The sequence below is a fragment of the Neopelma chrysocephalum genome, unplaced genomic scaffold (genome assembly GCF_003984885.1).
Source record: "Neopelma chrysocephalum unplaced genomic scaffold, ASM398488v2 Primary Assembly neopelma1_75, whole genome shotgun sequence".
Lineage (NCBI taxonomy): Eukaryota > Metazoa > Chordata > Aves > Passeriformes > Pipridae > Neopelma > Neopelma chrysocephalum.
Genome location: NW_020897736.1, coordinates 13,754,500 through 13,773,361, shown reverse-complemented (window position 1 = coordinate 13,773,361; position 18,862 = coordinate 13,754,500). Strand labels below are relative to the sequence as shown.

Here is an 18,862-nt window from a genome sequence, read left to right as displayed (position 1 = left end):
CCTTATAAACAGCCTACTTTCCCTCCGAAATCCTGTAAGAGCTCCCACACGAGCCTTAATGAAAGGAATAAATGATATTATATTTGCACTCTGCCCTCAGACATCTTCCAGTTCATCCTTTAGCACGATCAGCTCCGTAAGAGCAAGAGGTCTATTGATTTTCATGTAATACAAGAAAATATTACATTTGCTTAATTGTTACACAGTGAGATCATTGAACAAGAAATCAGGGCCCTATTTAATGCTGTGAGCAGCACAGAATTGCAGGGATCAATAGGGTAGTTTGTCAGAGATGTTCTCCAAGGAGCCTTGCCCATCACTGTATGGACAAGGAGGCGTGTTGCCTGCAGTTATTGAAAAACAGGTAAGCAAAGTCAGCAGTGCCCATTATCAGAAATCAAACAAGCTGCAGTGAGAGCAACACCAGCTCCAATGAAGTGCTGTATTTATGGTCTGGTAATTAAAAACCATTTTATCAAGCCTGTGTTGAGCCCAAACCTTTCCAGCCGGGTATTGACGAGCTCCGTGGCAATGAATGAGCAGTATTTGACTTTAAACTTATGAGCTGCAGTTCTTTCAAAGGGAAAAATCAGCTCTGGGAAGATGCTACCAGCAACTTTTATTGTTAATGAGGGTTCTTGTAATCCCATCTCTTCATCTTGGAGACACAGTAAACTTGTGTCAAGACCAGGCTCCAAAATTAAACAAAATGAAACTTCTCTGATTGAAGTGTTTAGTGTCGCTTTTAGCAAAGCTGCACTTCATTAAGTGGGAAACACTTCCACGGAATTCAGGAGAAAAGTATTTAAATGAAATTATACTGTAGTCAAAGCTTGATAATAATTTACTGAGGAGCAGAGATTACCCTCCAAAACCAGCACCTTCCCATTTTACATTTATTTTCCCACTTATGAAAACTGGAATGACCAACTTACATCACCAGACGTGGGATTTGGAACCAACAGCATTATTTGCTGGGACTCAAACCAAGCACCAGTAATAGATCCTGTACAGGGCTCTCTGTTGTTTGAAATTAATGTCCAATAATTCCATATTTCCACTATCCAAACAGCTCCCCAAAAGCTTCTTCTCTGCCCAGGTTTCCAACTGAAGTCATTCTGTCATTACATGTGCCTGGAAGTTTTGCTGTTAAAACTGGAGAAATCAGTTATTTGCATCAAAAAAATAAGAGTAGTGTTCTTATTCTCCCGTTTTAATTAAAAATATCAGCAATTTGTAAATTAGCACAGGGGACTGAATCTTCTAGATCACTTAGGTTTTGTTACTTACCTAAAAAGCAATTAAAATTAAAAATAATAACCCATCTGGAGTTTCAAGAATTGCAAAAGATACAAGCATCAAATGTATTTTAGATCTTTTATTTAAATATCATTAAAAGAAATGTGATACAGCCATTTTGAACTTCTCAGGCTCTTCCAGGTGATTGTAAAGTCAGTGCCACAAATTCATTCAGACAAAGTTCCAACTCTAACAATTAGTGCATTGTGAAACATCCTGTCAGAGTCTAAACCTGAGCAGCTTCATCTTTTCAGAGGCATTCTGAAAATGCCAGTGTGTTCATATTCACATTTTACTTGTCCACAGGCAGTTCTCTAATTTGGTAAATGATCTTTAAATTATCACAAGTTTGTCCAGCTGTACCAGTCAGTGACTGCCATAAATACCCTTAGAAATATTAATTCTTCTCCCAAAGCTTCTACCTTTTCAACTTTACTGATCTCTGCAGAAATAAATCTCTCATGACCAAAAAGTCCAGGAAGCTTCTTGAACCAGCACATTAAATATGAGGATGCACTGTAAGAAAATAACAGTTTCCTTCAGTTCTTTTTAGTCAAAGGGAGCAAATATTTGCAGCAGAAACTGTTAAACAACAGGGACTTGAAAGGCCTGAGTTCAGTACATGGCTCCTTCATCTTCTTTATTTAGAAAATAAATAGTAACTGGGCCGTGACTCGTTTGAACAGTCTCTGTGACACTGGCAAAGAACCAGGAGCCAATTCCATACAGTAAAGTTGGGATGCCTAAGGAAAGACAAAAACATGTTACAGACAAAGAGAGCAAGGCAGGGAAAATTAAACTGCACATTGATAGTAAACGATGACTCCAAAATGAAACGAGAGGAAAAGCATTCCTGGAAAAGCTGCTTTATAATTTTGCCTTTCCTCAAATGCAGCTCACAGGACAAAACACCCTTTTCTGTGTGTTGAGCACACAGGAGTCAGGAAACAGCTAAAGAAAAGCAGGAACACACAGGAATTATTAGAAAAAGAAAACAGAAGGATAATGATATGAAATAAGTGAAACATGGTCATGCATACAGCCTGATTTCTACCGATTTTATACATATAAACACACACACACATATATATATATATATAAAAATACTAAACCCAAACTCCCTGGACATCCACTACATTATCAGAGTTTGTCAATGAATCAGAGCAAAGACAGGATGGAAAACAGGCAGTGAGTTCACAGATCAACATGAAGCTGCTCTTGGGAAAACCAGACCCAACCCCAACAGAACTGCAACGGGCAGAAAGGTTTATATACAAAAAGTGACATATTTTTCAGTACTGTCAAGTTACCCATCTATTACAGACAATATTTTATTTATTATAAAGGAAAGATGGAGATGGATTTAGGCTCTGAATTCAGGAAGGTTCAGAAACACCACATTTAACGTGCTTGAAGTTATCCAAATGCTTAAGCAAGATTGTGAGGGAGGAGAGGTGACTTTTTAATCATGTTTTCCCATAATTTAAATCTACATGCAGGGAGACAACTACATCTATCTGTGAGAAAGATAAAAGATCTGACTGGATGGAGGGGAAAAAAAATCCCAATTTAAAGTTGTTCTAACAAAATCAGTCTCTGTGATTGTATTTCATCACTAGATCAGTCTGGAAAGATCAGAAAATGAAGACTAGCAGACATGTTTTGAAAAAAAGTCAACGACCACTTGCGAACTGAGGGAGACTTTTAAAAATTAAATATGAAAACAACAAACTCATGAAATGTTATGCCACTGTCACTATTTATAAGCGTTGTATCCACAGCCAAAGTTTTGAATAAATGTGTTTCAAAACTTACTTATACTTATTTTTATATTAATGATGAAGTGTTGATGGAGCATTTTGATTGTAAGGATTTATATTCCAGCAGCATATAAGGATCAAAGCAGACACTGCCGGTGTGGAAGAGGCAAAGATTAGCCCAGAAACAGAGTTTGGCTTCAGCTCATGTTTGTGTATTCGCTCAGAGGTCAGAACTTCATCCACGGCACCCAGATTTTCAGATGGAAAACGCTCCATGCTAAAGGTGAGAGCCATTTAAACACCAAGCGCTGGAGCGTTTGATTTGTCGCTCTCACAAGTGGCCAGAGAAACACGAACTCGGTCAAACCTCCCCGAGTATCGATTTACAGCTCTGCCTTCTCCCGGAGCCGCAGCTCGGGGGGTTCTCTGAACTCACGGAGCCCGCTCCGGGACAAGGAGGGGGACGAGGGGACGGGGAGAAGGCGAGGGAGAGGGGACAGGGAGAGCGGGGCAGAAGGAGGGGAAAGGGACACGGAGGAGGGGAGAAGGAGAGAGGAATAAGGGACAAGGAGGGGAGGGACAAGGAGAGGGTGGCAGAAGGAAGGGGAGAAGGGCAAAGAGAGGAGGACAAGGGGAGAGAAGGGAGGAGAGAGGGAGAAGAAGAAAGAGAGGGGGACGAGGACAGGGAGACAATGTGACGGGGACAAGGAAGAGAGGAAGAAAAAGAGGGAGAGGGGAACAAGGAGATGGGGACAAGGAGGAGAGGGAGAGGCGGACAAGGAGAGGGGGACAAGGAGGGGGGCCGGAGCTCCCCGCTCAGCGCCGCCGTCCCGGTCCCCCCCCCGCCGCCGCCGCCGCCCCCCTCAGGCTCTGCCCGATCCCGCCCTGCCCTCCCCGGGCTCTCCCCGTCCCCCGCGGCCCCAGAGGGCCCGGCCAGGCCGCGCTCACCGGCGTTGAGCACCTTGAGGGCGGTGAAGGCGGCGTTCTGCAGCGCCAGGTCCTGCGGCGCGGCCCGCGAGCAGTGGTACTTGATGAAGGGGAAGCAGCCGGTGCGCAGCACCAGGTAGTTGGCGCCGTCCACGGGCCAGTTGAAGTGCGAGAGCCCGAACTGGTCGTTGCGCACCGCGCTGTACTTGACGCAGAAGGAGGTCCAGTGGGGCAGCCGGCGCTGCCGCAGGTGCTGGCTCAGCACCTCCGAGGCCGCGGGCCGGGCCGGGCCCGGGCCCCGCCACAGCAGCAGCGCCAGGACCGCCTCGTGCAGCTGCCGCAGCGCCCGCATCCCGCGGGGCCGCCGGGCCGGGCAGCGCCGCGCCTGCGCCGGCGGGCGGGGACGGGCCGGGCCCCTCATGACAGGAGGGACATTGAGGGGGGCTGGAGCAGCAGGAGCGGCTGAGGGAGCTGGGTGGGGGCTCAGCCTGGAGAAAAGGAGGCTCAGGGGGGACCTTCTGGCTCTGCAACTCCCTGACAGGAGGGGGAGCCGGGGGGGGGGGGGGGGCGGGCTCTGCTCCCAGGGAACAAGGGACAGCCTCCAGCTGTGCCAGGGGAGGGTCAGGTTGGACATGGGGAGGAATTTCTTCCCGGAAAGCGTTGTTACACTTTCGAATTGCCTTCCCTGGGAAGTTTGGAGTCCCCAGCCCTGGAGGTGTCCCAGGAAGGCCTGGCCGTGGCACTCAGTGCTCTGGGCTGGGGGACAAGGTGGGCACCGGGCACAGGGTGGGATCCATGGGCTGGGAGGGCTTTTCCACGATTCCATGATTCTGTGACAGACACGCTGAGGTGAAGCGGCCCCACCTGAGGGGTGAGGGTCACCCTGAGCCCCACCCGGACAGAGGGACCAGTGATAACATCACAAAAAAAAGGGCAATTACATTTTTAAAGGGGTTTTGTTGACACTGACGTGCTGCCAGAACCACCTCTGTGTTGCACCTGCAGCATGCACCAGGTTCACCCGCGCTCAGGAGAAAGTGTATTCAGCTATGTTGATTTTATGTAGTGAAAATTAAGTCATACAACTCTAAAAAAATCCTTCTTTCAAGTGTCAGACTCCTTCAAAGAGAAATATTTTAAAATCACACTCCATAACGATACCACCCTAAAAATTCTTCAAGTGTCAGACACCTCTCGAAGAGAAATATTCCCGTATTCCATTTTTCTAAATAAAAGCCAAGGTTTTGAACCATTAAACATTGTATTTAAGGAAAAAAAAGGCAGAAAACTGAGAAATAGAAACAGCTTTTTCCTTTCAATAATTGCAAGCAATATCTCAAACTCAGCAATCTTAAACCACTGAGCTATCTGGTATGAACTTGCTAATTAATCAATTACTACCCAACAACATGCCCTGTTTATTTACTGTAATATACTACTTGTGGGGAGAACCAGTAATTATTCATTGTTGCCAGCAACAAATTTGACTCAAGTTCACCTTCCTATAATTAATGGAGCATATAGTTAGCTTTAATATCTTTATTTATATATATAATATATTTATCTATTAGTGGCAACAGTGACTGAGCTTAGAAAAGTTGGAGTCTGGTACTGTGGGTCATACAGTTGAACTAAGGTATTACAGCTTAAGAGTTACATCGTGGTCACAATATATTAAATTACATTAACAAAGGCTGTCAATGATTGCAGTTCCTAAATCTTTAGTGCTGTAACAAAATCTAAAATGACATACAGAGGATCCATACACTGTAACAGGGGGTGCCTCAGATCTACAGCATCCCAATGTTAAACTGATGTTACTTAAATTGATGTTAAGTAATCACTGTGAAATGCTGAGGACCAGGTTAGTCTTAAAAATCCAAGGATTTGTTACCTTAACCTGGCTGGAAGGGGGTAAATTCTCCTGAACTGTCCATTTCAATGAGGTGGATGTGCTGAAGAACTGCATTTTTGCTCTGTGCTCAAGAGTTGTCATTCTAAATGTAGCAACGTGGCTGAATGTCTTAGTTTTTTTTCCTTTTATGCAGGGCTTTAAACCCAACTACCTAAAACAGGAGCCCCAGTTTCCAGTATCATCAACTCCAGGTAATGTTCCCCCAGAAGAATGACCTCTCTCCAGAGAGCACATCAATTCTTGCAAAACCAAAATCCACAAGGTGCTGTCAGCTGAACACACACCTTCATTTCCAGCTGTGGACATCACCTTTTTTTTAAAAAAAGATTTTAATTTCATTTCCTATCTGCTGTATTCCTAAAACCCCGAAATTTTTGGCACCAACAGCATGGGAGTGGAATGTGAGAGACTGTCAAGCCGTTTCAATCCTTCCCTCAGCTCAAGGCTCAGAAGTGTTAATAGTAATTAAAAACTTTTTTTTTCCCCCTCCAAATACATTTCACACTTTGCACATGCCGAGAAATCTCTCTCACCACGGGAACTTTCAGGTCACTTGTTTCCTACAAAAACAGGTACAGTTTTCTTTTGTCAGGATAGAACAAAGCCAGAAGGAAGTGCAGGTTTCATTTCCTCCCAGGACACTGCAGTCTATTAAGTGCCAGTGAACTAATGAGCCTCTCAGACCTTATGTTGTTCTGGCTTGGATCAAGGCTTGGTTTTCCTTAACCCTTCAGAATCCAGCTCAGTTCCACCTCAGAAAAATCTGTGTGGGCTCTGCTATATCCAAATCCAAGATTAGATTGAGATTACGTATTAAAAACGAAAAAAAAAAAACAAACCAGGAATTAAACAAAAATACTCTCTTGGATTTTTGTCTGAAGCAGGGATCAGCATTTATGCAAATGTTCTCATGTGCAATTAATTAATTCTGTGACCAAAGTGGAAGAGAAAAAGGCTACACAAAAGATAATGTGGGATGTTCAAGGATCAAAGACTCAGCATTGGAAAAACTGGGCACAGATCTGGTGCAACTGCTTGGTCACATTCAGTGTTTGTCTTAAAACTGGTTTTCCCTGAGTTTTTTGGGAAGTAATCTCAAAGACATGTGCCATGCTTGGGATAATAGTCTCCATCCCATGGAGAAGATGCTATAATATAAGAAGATTCTATAATAAAATTCAGAATGTGTTCTCTCTTGGAATACTAAAGATAATTTTAAAAATGTAACTGTTGGCCTTAATATAGTGCACAGCAACTATGACAAAAAAATCTGAAATAACAAAATCTATCTGATGGAGAGACCTGCAAAAGTAATGGAATCCTGGGAACCACAGTGCAAGTGGAATTATAATGGTCCTTGCAGGATTTATTGATGAATTAGTTCTATTAGTGTTATTTTTGATAATTTGAAAATGAACACAAAACAACTGCTGCAAAAATCTGTAGATAATGGAAATGGCAGCACAACAATAAGGACAGTCAGTTCCAAGAGGAACATGGTTTGCTGGGCTGACTGAGAAGATGGTTTTTAAATTAAGGTGGCACTTACAGGCAGAAGAATCCTGGAATGGTTTGGGTTGGGAGGGACCTTAAAGCCCATCCAGTTCCACCCCCAGCCATGGGCAGGAACACCTTCCACATGCCCAGGCTGCTCCAAGACCCATCCAACCTGGCCTTGGACACTTCCAGGGATCCAGGGACAGCCACAGCTTCTCTGGGCAACCTGTGCCAGGGCCTCCCCACCCTCCCAGCCAAGAATTCCTTCCCAATCTCCCATCTAACCTGCCCTCTGGCAGTGGAAAGCCGTTCCCTGTGTCCTCTCACTCCAGGCCCTTGTAAATAGTCTCTCCCCATCTTTCCTGTAGCTCCTTCAGGTCCTGGAAGGCCACAGTTAAGTTTCCTCAGAGTCTTCTCTTCTCCAGACCGAACAATCCCAATTCCCTCAGCCTTTCCTCACAGCAGAGCTTCTCCATCCCTCTGATCATCTTGATGCCTCCTCTCAACTCACTCCAACAGGTCTAACACTGGTCCTACTTTCCTGCCAGGAATCCGTGTTTCAGAACACAATCTATTGGAAAGGGAATTTGGGGTCTCAGGGCTCTTTTCAGTGGAGTCTCATCTCCTGCTCTGATTTAGTGACAGTGTGACCCCATTAATAAGATTTTAAAACAAGACACTGAACTTCAGCAACAGGAACACGAGGAGCATCAGGATGATTCCCTGCTCTTCAACAGGGGTTTCTTTGGGAATGAAGGGCTATTCCAAACACCACACCCAGAAATGATGGAGATGTTCTGTCTCAGTTAATGCTGCTTCACACACCAACCCAGGAGGAAAAAACCAAACCTGTTCTTACAGATGAGGAAGCACTTCCAGAAGCATAAGGAATCAGGCACTTAAACATTTTCTGTTAACTATTCTTTCAGAGCATCTGCTTCCCAAGGTTGCTCTTCTTCCAATTTCAGTTTGTTTTCTGCTGTAACTCCTAGAATTGCTTCAATATCTTGAATTGCCATCTGCAAGAGATTCAAGGAATACAAGTTATTTAATGGGCATTATAATGAAATCCAGCAGCCCCAGCTGGCAGTGCCTGCCTGGAACAGGTAAAGAGACTTACACAGGACAGGATGCACCAATTAAATTTACTGTTACTTTGGGGACAGTTGGGGGAATTATTAGTAAATATGTACAAAGCTCAGGTAAATAAAAATACAATTTGTGCTTCTAATTAACTAACAGGTGTTTTATTTCACATATGTTAACTCACAATGAAGAGAAGTTCCCTTTTATATTTTTCTTCGGTGGCTTCTTTTCACTCTCTCACATTGAAAAAAGGGATTTTTTTGTTGTTGTTTATTCTGTAACATTGTGAAATTTAATTATGTCTTTCCTAAAATTTGTCATTTCACACTCTGCTTGTCAGAGGAAAGCCTAGTCAGAGTGGGAAGACTGATATAAATTACGTGATGTGATTTACGATATAAATCTCTAACACCGCTCCCCTCGACCTTTCACAAAACACTCACAGACAGGATCTTAGAAACTTTTTATCAAGTTAAAGGTGATGTAGCTCAGCAAAAGGACTCCCCGTGGGAAGCTCAGCAATTCTCTGGAATGAAAAAGCAGCATTGTGAGGAGTGATGTTCCAGGGCACGGGGTTGGATTCATTATTGCTTTCCTGGCTCCTTTTCCAGCGAGGTCGGCCCAGAGCAGCTCTGGGGGAGAGGTGGGCACACCTGGGGGAACAGCCCCAGCCTGGCCAGCCCCTGGGCTTTGTCCTCCTTCCCCCCCTCCACCCTGGAGCATCCTCTAGCACACGGCTCAGGACAAAGAGCAGAGAAAATTGGGAACAGAATCCACTTGGGAAATCGAGGGACGGGAACTAATGGATTAAGTACGTGGTGGCTGCTGCTTAAAAGAAATCAGTGTTAATAATCCAAGGAGCTGTTATCAACTGGGAAGTTTGTTTCTAATTTCAGATTCTTACCTTGATGGTGTCCCTTGAAAATCAGGCAGGCAATTGTGACAGAACTGTGTGAGGCAGTGCCAACAGCTCCTTTGCTCTTCCAAAGGACACTCGGGAGCATTAGATTACAAATAGTTTCCTGCTGGAGTTTGTCTCTTTTCAAAGCAAAAGTTTCAAACTTAAATTTAACTAACAGGTTCAGTGGGAGGCTGCCTACACTGACCCAGACACTGTAAAACACCCGGCACTAATGATGAAAAGGGAATGGTTTAGCACTTGTTTATGATCCAGCATGAGGTATTTGCAGGCCTTGTACAGAAATTACCCGAGATCGTTAGTTAATTAACACCTCACCTTAAAATTGGTCTCGCCTTGCATATTAGGTGCTGATATTTCTTGATGGATGATGAAGAGATTGCGAGCAAAGGTCAGGAGGACCCCCTGGAGATCCTCTCCGATTGTTCTGTTAATGATATCCAAACAAATGAGTTTCCCAATGATTCCCTTCACATGCTTAAAAACAATCGCCCTCTCATTTGTGCCTGCCTGGTGCTGGAATTTAATGAGGATTTTCAATCTCACAAGGTGGCAATCTTCAGGGAGATATGAAAGATGAGGCTCCATTTTAACTTGTCGACAGGAAGGATTTGTGTAATAAATAATTTTTATTAATCAACTTAAGCAGAAGTAGGCAGAGAGGTTTCAGCTTCCCCAAATAAAAGGCTGCTGTTGAGTTAGGACTGAGAGAGCAAAACACTTTCAACACCCACAATAGTTTAGAAGAACTGTTGCTTCAGCCTAGAATTTGTGAAAGAGAAATGTCAGCAGTGTCAGCATTTCTCAGATTGTTGCAGGTTTTGAGGGTTTGGTTTCCCAGTGGTACATACAGACCTTATGGAACAGGGAATTACACTGAAGAATTAAAGTACCTCATTTACTGGAAGTGACAATAGATTTCTGATGTCATAAAATAGATAATTCTCAGAGATGTTTCAGGCATTAAGAGTTTTATAAACCCTAACTTAAATTCTTGAAAATATTTCCAAATTAAGACCATGAAATTGCACTGAAAATCAGACAAAACTGGGATCAGGATGTAGGGCAAAGATACTTGAGAGTAATCTGGTAATACATTAATAACTGCCAGCTCAAGCTGGTGATGCAAGAGGTATTGTTATGTCCAAGAGAAAAAGCTTTCTGCTGAGTTACTGAGCTGAATCAGCTCCTGGAGAGGTGTGAAAGTACCAGGACAGGAGGGAAGAGGCTCCATAACTGGGATCTAGGAAGGAAGGAAAGATCTCACCTTTCAGCAGCAGCAGCTGTTTAGAGGGTTCTATGGAACACTTTCAGATACCTAAATCACTTTTTAAACATCTCATGTAGATATTTTACAAGCTCTTTTTTAGTGATTTTCATTCAAATTTATCTTCCAGCTCCATCATAGGAGAGCAGAACAGCACAGAAATATCTCAGCTTTAAACAAACCTGCCTCCCTTGGCTGCTACCAGTGCCCTCCTCCCCGGGAGCTCAGGGCAGGCTGGAGGAATCCCAGCCCTGGGAACAATCTTTAGGATCCATTGAGTTCCCAGTGCTGGGGGGATCAATGCTCTGTCCATCATCCTGACAGAGCTTTGTCTCAGCTGCTCCTCAGCGCTGTCAGTGACCACCCCACCCAACAACCTCCTTAGTTCTTCTCTTCCCTCACACCAGGAATTTTTCTGATGCTCAACAGAAATCTTCCTTGCTGTGAGTTAAGTTCCTTTCTTCTTATCCTACTACCAAAGATGTGGAAATCACATTTTTTCCTTCTTGCAGAGGCTTGGAGATCGCTGGCAGATCCCACTTCTGCCTCTTCCTCCTCCTTTAGCCTTTCCTTATCAGTCACATTCTCCAGAACCCTAAACATTTTCACTGCCTCCCTCTCAGCAGAATGGAAGGATACCTTCCAGCATCTCCCAGGATATACAGTTTTTCCATAAGATCCTGACTGTGGCTTGCAGGCAGTTTGACTCACAGATCCCGAAAACCTACTTGTTCCTCATATTCATTCCTCCTCTCTAAATGTGATTTCTTCCACCTGGTTCCAACCAAATCTAATTCTATGTCTCACATATTGTTCCTTCAATTTGTTGAGATCATTTGGAATTCTATTCCTGCCCTCCACAATCCTTGCAGGCACATCCAGCACTCTGGATAACTGTTTTGTTATCCAGGGCATTAATGGAACAGCTCCAGCATCAAAGGAATACAGAACAGGCTGAGAGCAGAACACTTCAGCCCCTCACTCATTCAAACATCCTTCAAACACTCAAACATCCCAATTTTGGCAGGAAGCTTTACCTAAATTCCCTCTGAGGAGGGGTTTTCAGCCAGTGAACAGTAGAATTTTACAGATTATGCTTTCTTAGACCTCTTGGGGGAGGTCCATGTGTCTAAAGAATTCCTAACTTCCCTGAGTGCCACTCAGCACTTTATGAAATCAATACAAAAAGGCACTAAACTTCGCCCTCTTTGCCTCATGGAAGTCAGGTTTTTAATAATCTTGCCTGTAAAAGTAAGCCTGTACTAATCCATGTGAGCCATTGCTCCTGCCAGTGAATCCAGCTCTCCTGAAGCCAATTCCAGCAGGTCCTGAGCCTGCAGTGCCCTCAGCCTTTGGGCTCAGCACACTCCTCTAATTCTTTTATTACTAAAATGCTTAAAGTCTCCCTAAAACTTTCCCAGAGGCCAATCTTACACTTTTCTGAGCAGGAGGTGACAGTTGGTGACCCCAAGCCATGGTGTTCAGGTTGTCCCTTCCCTTCCCATCCAGCTGTTTGTCACCCTGGGGAAGGGACAGTCCTTACTCACATCAATCCCAGTCTGTGTCGCTTCTGGTCTTCATATAGGATAAAAACTGTTCCCTGTTTTTCCTGTTAAATAAAAAAAAGCTGCTTTATTTATTCCTAAAATAATGGTAATTGTAATAGATGTGTTACACAGGGACATTAGGTATACACACTAAGCTAAAAAGGGTTAGTTGGGAATTGTGTGTAAGGGATTCATGCTCAGTCTAAGTAGATTATTGCTCTAATTTATTGCAGAGAATACAATAAATACAGCAGAGTCTATTCAACAGCAAGTACTTTTATTCCTAAGCACTAAAAGTGGTCAAAAGTATCTTAAAAATTATCTCCTTATTTTTATCTCAACAGGCAGGTTAAGTGTATGCAAGGCTTTTAGGGGTTAAGTTTAAGGACAGAGAAAATATGTTTATTCTCTTGTTCTTAAAGCCTGTCCTCCACCTTAGATATACATGGGACACAAACGTTCATTAATCTTCAGCTCTGGGTCATCACGAGCCTGACAATGGCAACATGGAAGATGTTAGATCTCAAATTTAGATTTGATATTAGGAAAGAATTTTTCATGGAAAGGGTTGTGAAGAATTGGAACGGGCTGCCCGTGGAAGTGGTGGAGTCACCAACCCTGGAAGTGTTAAAAAATGTGTGGATGTGGCACGTGAGGACATGATTTAATGGTGGACATGGTGGTGTTGGGTTGATGGTCGGACTTGATGACCCTAAAGGTCTTTTCCAACCTTCACAACCCTGTGATTTACGTTGCTCTAAGTGGTTGTACCACACAAGAATTTACCACAAAACTTCTGCAGAGCAAATATCACCTTTTCTCCTTTTTCCCCATTCGTACCTGGAGGTCAAATCCAACCCCACGAGCTTTACACCTCTGGAGGAGGACGTTGTAGGAGGTCCCTGAGAGGTTGGAGTGCCTGAGCTGAGTGCTGGCCACGGCACAGCGGGGGCTCACCGGGGCAGGCTGCAAACAACAACACAGCATTCCTCACTTCCAGACCAGTTCATCCCAGTTTATCCCAGAACCCAACAGCTAAACGGGAAATTGCTGACTTTTCCCAAGGGCATGTGGTGGTAGGACAATGCGGAACGGCCTCAAGCTGAAAGAGGAAAGGTTCAGATGGGAGATTGGGAAGGAATTGTTGGCTGGGAGGGTGGGGAGGCCCTGGCACAGGTTGCCCAGAGAAGCTGTGGCTGCCCCTGGATCCCTGGAAGTGTCCAAGGCCAGGTTGGACGGGGCTTGGAGCAACCTGGGCTAGTGGAAGGTGTCCCTGCCCAGGGCAGGGGTAGAACAGGATGAGGTTTAAGGTCTCTTCCAACCCAGACTGTTCCATGATTCTATGCTTCTATAAATGGATCTTTGCCAGTGAACTCATGTAAGTGTGGAGGAATTCCTGTTCATCACAGTATCTACTGAACACAGACATTTTCATGCAGCAAATTTAAATCCCAGTAAATCCCTAAAACCTTGTATTCCAGATCAGATCTACAGAATTGCTCTTTATGAACCACATTTTGCTATTTTCACAGCTTCAGTGGTCACTGAGCCCTGTGAGATCACAGAATGGGCTGAGGGATCTTAAAGCTCATCTTGTTCCAACCATGGGCAGGGACACCTTCCACTAGCCCAGGTTGCTCCAAGCCCTGTCCAACCTGGCCTTGGACACTTCCAGGGATCCAGGGGCAGCCACAGCTTCTCTGAGCAACCTGTGCCAGGGCCTCCCCACCCTCACAGGGAAGGATTCCTTCCCAATATCCCATCTGGCAATGGGAAACCATTCCCCCTTGGATACAGGTAGAGCTGCATCAAGTTTAAACCCTTATCAGTGCTTAGGCTGAAGAGCTGCTGCCCTGAGCAGCCCTGAGCAGAGTTGTTCTCCCAAGCCAGGCTTTCCTGCTGTTATTTTACTGCTGGACTGTTCCCTTGGAGCAGGGACACTCCATGTTGAATCAGTAATTTACAGTATTTTCTCTCCAATGATATTTGTTTTGACACTGACTCATTTAAGTTGACGTCGCCGAAATCCTGATCTAATACATCTCTGCCTGAAAATTAATCATGTTTATAATATTCTGAGAATTAATAACACCCATTGCTCAAGTCATTAACTTAAAAAAGGAGCTTCCAAAATCTGTTCTCTGCAGTGGGGGACCACAAATAAATGAATGCTTGATAAAATAATCCAAGTAGCAGTTTAACAAGCGTAAACTTGAATGTGGCTGCAATAACACAGAACTATTGTTTAAGGGTTGGCATCAGGTTGATGAGGTGCTTATTTCAGCTACAAAGCATGCATACACATGCATAATGAACTGCAGGATGAATTATTAATGTGTTGCTTATTTAGCCTCATCTGTCTAGAAGATAATGTATCCTAACTATAATGAGTGATTGGTTTTGTACATAATTACAGGAGCAGCAGTATCTAGGAAATTTGTTCTTTCAAAGAAGGATTTCTAAAAATAAAACCCTCACACAAACTCAGGGGCTGCTCCATTTTATCAAAATCAACCCTACCAGCATGGAGAATATCTAATAAATTAAAAGGGACAGAATCATTATTAACATCATAATTTTACACAAAGTGTTTTACTTAATCATTCATTACAGATCATGTGCTGTAAAAACATTTGTCTCTTGGTTTGTTTCTTTTTCTGTTTTCCTGGGAGACTGCAGGCTTGTAGTTAACTCTTAAGGAGATAAAATCTCAGAAACACAGAAAGAAGAAAAAAATAAAGGATATGATGACAATTTATGTTAATTCTGATGGAATTTTAATTAAAAAAAGTTGCTACTTGATTACTTTTCATTTCTAAAACTTGGACTACTGGGACTAATCATATCTAATTTACTTCTTTCCAACTAAAAGTGGTTGCTTGACAAGAACAATAGATCAAGAGCTCATTAACCTCTAAATCACAGCTCCATGACATTTTTGGAATGGTGCTACATTCCTCCTCTATGGATGGAAAAAAGGGAGCTGTGAATCTTCTGTCAAAACACGTCAAACAGCAGCTGTTTGGGATCTCTGTGTGAGTGTACACAGGGACATGTTTCTTGTGCTCTGACTTCAGAAAAGACCTTCCTTCCCTTTTTATTAAATCCTGGAATGGTTTGGGTTGGAAGGGACCTTAAAGCTCATCTCATGCCATGGGCAGGAACATCTCCCACTAGCCCAGGTTGCTCCAAGCCCTGTCCAGCCTGGCCTGGAACATTCCAGGATGGGATTGTTTCACCCTCAGCTTTGTGCAGGCAGGTACAAAACTTCCCTGCTCCAACTCCCAATCCCAAATCACTGCTCAGACTTCTCCTAGACTGCTTTGAAGTTATTCCTGTAGTCAGGGCAGTGCTTCACCTCCACCCTTTTTCTTGCGACACATAAATTACCACTTTTTTTTACAACTTGAAAGCTACTTGAAATATTTAAAAGTGAGTTACCACCACCAATCAATATTCCCGAGTGCAAAGGATGAATAATTGGGGACCTATACATCCAGAAACTTTCATTTCTACTCTGATGTTACCCCATTAATTTATTAACCTTGGAAAATCCAAGAGGAGCAAATTGAGCTCCTCTAGAACAGCGCTCTGGGACAGATTGTAACTTAGGGGGAGTTTCCATGAATAATTTTACTTGTGAACATCTCACTGCTTACAGGTTTTGTCCCCTCACGCTGAATCCATTGGCTTTTCACTGCCTGTGACCCAAGAGGTGCTTCGAGGGGGCTGGAGCCACAATCCACGTTTCCATCTGTCACGTACAACAGGAGCTGGGTCAGGGCCAGCTGGTCACTGTAGCAAAGGTCAAGGTCTGTTGCCCACACCTGATCCAAACAAAGAGGTGCATTAAAGGGAGTTAAAGAGAAGGAGAAGAAGGGTAAAACTCAGCAATTGGGAAGGAACATCTCTGCCTATATTGTTCCTCGTTGGAGGTGATAAAGATGTTGGGAAGGAATCTTCCCTGGGAGGGTGGGGAGGCCCTGGCACAGGTTGTTCAGCCTGGAGAAGAAAAGGCTCCAGGGAGACCTGAGAGCCCCTTCCAGGGCCTAAAGGGGCTCCAGGAGAGCTGGAGAGGGACCTGGGACAAGGGATGGAAGGACAGGACAAGGGGGAATGGCTTCCCACTGCCAGAGGGCAGGGATAGATGGGAGACTGGGAAGGAATTGTTGGCTGGGAGGGTGGGGAGGCCCTGGCACAGGTTGCCCAGAGAAGCTGTGGCTGCCCCATCCCTGGAAGTGTCCAAGGACAGGTTGGAGCAACCTGGGATAGTGTGTCCCTGCCCATGGCAGTGGGTGGAATGGGATGAGCTTTAAGGTCCCTTCCCACTCAAACCGTTCCAGGATGTCATGATTTTACAAACCACTTCCAAATGGGAACATCAGAACTCTTCTCTAACTCCAGAAATAACTTTTCAGGCATGATTTAAAAGGCTGAGGGAAGCAGAAGGAAGTACTACAGATTCCTTCTGCAAGGCTCCTCTTCCCCAATAACCTTAGCTGGGTTTTCCCAGTGAGTTTTTCCCACTTAAAAAAATCCTTGTGGCTCCTGTGCCGGTGAGAAATGTTCCCACACACCAAGATCTGCCCTCCAGTGGACCCCTTAAAACAAATCTCCCAGTGAACAACTTGACTAAGCCCTTGAATGGTAAATGGCATCATTATAAGGATATTAAGGGGTCAGGCAGCCAAGGCCTCTTGGAAAACCGGAGTTAATTTCGGAATCATATGCACACAGTAATGCCCTTTGGATAATGGGGAATAAATCACCCCAGTAACAGTTGTTAATATCCAACTGCCAAGTATCTGTTGCTGTATTAAATATCCTATTTGTCAACTTAAATATTTCCTGCTGCACGGTACCAGATGCAAATAGGATGCTAATGGCTGCCTTTGCTTAGTAATAGGGAATGTTCCCCAATTATAAAGTTTAATTTTCTTCAATAATTTATTGTTTATCATCACTCCTGCGAGACAGGAAGGAACTTTCCCATCGATTTGTACTTTTCTAGTATGTGCCAGCCTTTCCAAGTTAAATCATAGTTATAAACTATTCATATTATAGGAGTGTCACATTAATTTTGATAAATATTATTATAAATATCATCAACAAGTCTGTGTCAGTGTGTCTTTGCTCTTGTTTGAGCTGGGTTTTAGATTCTCAGTTAAAACTTTGCCCTCAGAAGGAGGTGGCAGAGCTGCATGAGGGGACCAGGGACTCTTGGAAATCTTGGATATGTGAGGACTGTCCAGCTCAAAGGGAACTGGGTGCTCCTAATCCAGACCCTGATCTTACACCTGCATTGCTCTGACCTCAAAATTCACACCTTGTAGGATTTGTTGAGGCCCAAACAGAGGTGCAGGAGACAAGCTGGGCTGAAGGTGGGCCATAAAAAAAGTTAATCAAAGATGTCCCTGTGACTGAAGTGCATCTGGCAACATTTAGGGAATGGGGTGAGCATTTAACAGCAGATAAAGCATTAAAAAAAAGCAGCCTGGCAAACCTAACCAGCCATTAGCACTAAATAAATTCATTGCACCCTCCCAGGGATTCAGACAAAGCACACCAAGCGTGGGGCAGCACGTTCAGTCGTGCAAGAGTTACTCAACAAATCCCATGTTGTCAGTAACTACAATTAAAATACAAGTGACATTGTTTTAATTTCAGATGTAGAGAAGAGAGCCATTAATTACTCGTGTGGTGCATTTCACATCCATCTAAACAAAGCCCCAGCATGCCAGCCTGGCTCCAGTGCCCACTGGCACCTTCCCAGTCGCTGCTCTGGGAAGGACAGAAGTGCTCCCGGATCCCCTGCTCCAGGGGATGGCCCAGCTTGCCCAAAAAAGAGGAGAAAAAGGTTTTAGCAAGGCAAGTTTTGTGCTGCAGATCCTGAGATCGCCCAAATACTATTTTAAGGAGTTTCTGTTTACTCAACTAATCGCTTCAGATGTGGCTTCACCATCTCAGACCAACCACCCTCGTGCTGCTGCCTGTGAAATTAAGGGCTTGGATCTACAGGGTGGATGAAAGGTGTTCATCCCTTCCCCTGTTGTTATTCTAACAAAGGAGAGCTCTGAACACCTCCTTTAAGCTTCAATCATGGTTACATTCTGCATAAAGTCATCAGATATTTTGCATTTTTAATGTAAGGTGAGGGCTCCAGCAGCACGAGGAGGAGGAAGGAGAACGTGGCTGGAAGCCACCTGTCCACCTCCTCCCATTCCAGGCCTGAGCCTGGGGATAAACCACCCCTGCTGCAACTTAAAGCAGCCAAATGGTCACTTCTCTGTGCCAGCTGGGATCACCCCCAAGGATTGTTTTCCTGGCTCAGGATTGTCAGAGAACACGATATTGTGGCCGTGTCCCTTCCTGCCCTGGATGTGTCCCAGAACATCCCTAAGGTGGGCAGAAAGGAAGAAGGATCAGATGGCACAAGATTCCAGCTTTATCCTAGCAGGGGATTCCCTTTTGCCATGGAAACCCAGAAGTGCCCTTTAAATCCCCTTTGTGCTGCTCCAGACAAGGGAAACACACAGGGCTGGCCTGGGCAAGGGGTCTGCCTTTATTTTTAGGGATAATTTTCCCCATTTTCTTAGTTCAAATGAGAGATAATTAGTAACTAGCTGACTGAATTCTTTAATGGAA

At 44.2% G+C, this 18,862-nt stretch overlaps 2 protein-coding genes across 10 annotated transcripts in view; both read right to left on the bottom strand.

The window, feature by feature from the left end:
* Positions 1-1,363: 1,363 nt before the first annotated feature.
* Positions 1,364-4,340, bottom strand: CUNH15orf61 (chromosome unknown C15orf61 homolog). Of its 2 annotated transcripts, none has more exons than XM_027688604.1 (2): positions 4,008-4,340; positions 1,364-2,042 (listed from the first exon to the last, which is right to left on the bottom strand). In XM_027688604.1, exons 1-2 carry the CDS (start codon positions 4,336-4,338, stop codon positions 1,915-1,917), a joined length of 459 nt encoding a protein of 152 aa, XP_027544405.1. In that variant the 5' UTR covers positions 4,339-4,340; the 3' UTR covers positions 1,364-1,914. The 2 variants fall into 2 exon arrangements, with proteins under 2 accessions (XP_027544405.1, XP_027544406.1); XM_027688605.1 differs by having other exon boundaries at positions 1,934-2,042; positions 4,021-4,340.
* Positions 4,341-8,145: 3,805 nt separating this feature from the next.
* The window catches only part of IQCH (IQ motif containing H), a 53,587-nt gene continuing 42,870 nt past the window's right edge, over positions 8,146-18,862 (bottom strand). For 7 of the 8 annotated variants that reach the window (XM_027688258.1, XM_027688256.1, XM_027688259.1 and 4 more), the window contains 5 exons: positions 15,877-16,044; positions 13,058-13,183; positions 12,218-12,279; positions 9,722-9,830; positions 8,146-8,417 (listed from right to left, as the gene is read on the bottom strand). In XM_027688258.1, coding sequence (XP_027544059.1) covers positions 8,316-8,417; positions 9,722-9,830; positions 12,218-12,279; positions 13,058-13,183; positions 15,877-16,044 — 567 coding nt within the window. In that variant the 3' untranslated portion in view covers positions 8,146-8,315. The remainder of the gene's footprint in view (positions 8,418-9,721; positions 9,831-12,217; positions 12,280-13,057; positions 13,184-15,876; positions 16,045-18,862) is intronic. The other variant, XM_027688261.1, reaches the window with a different exon arrangement.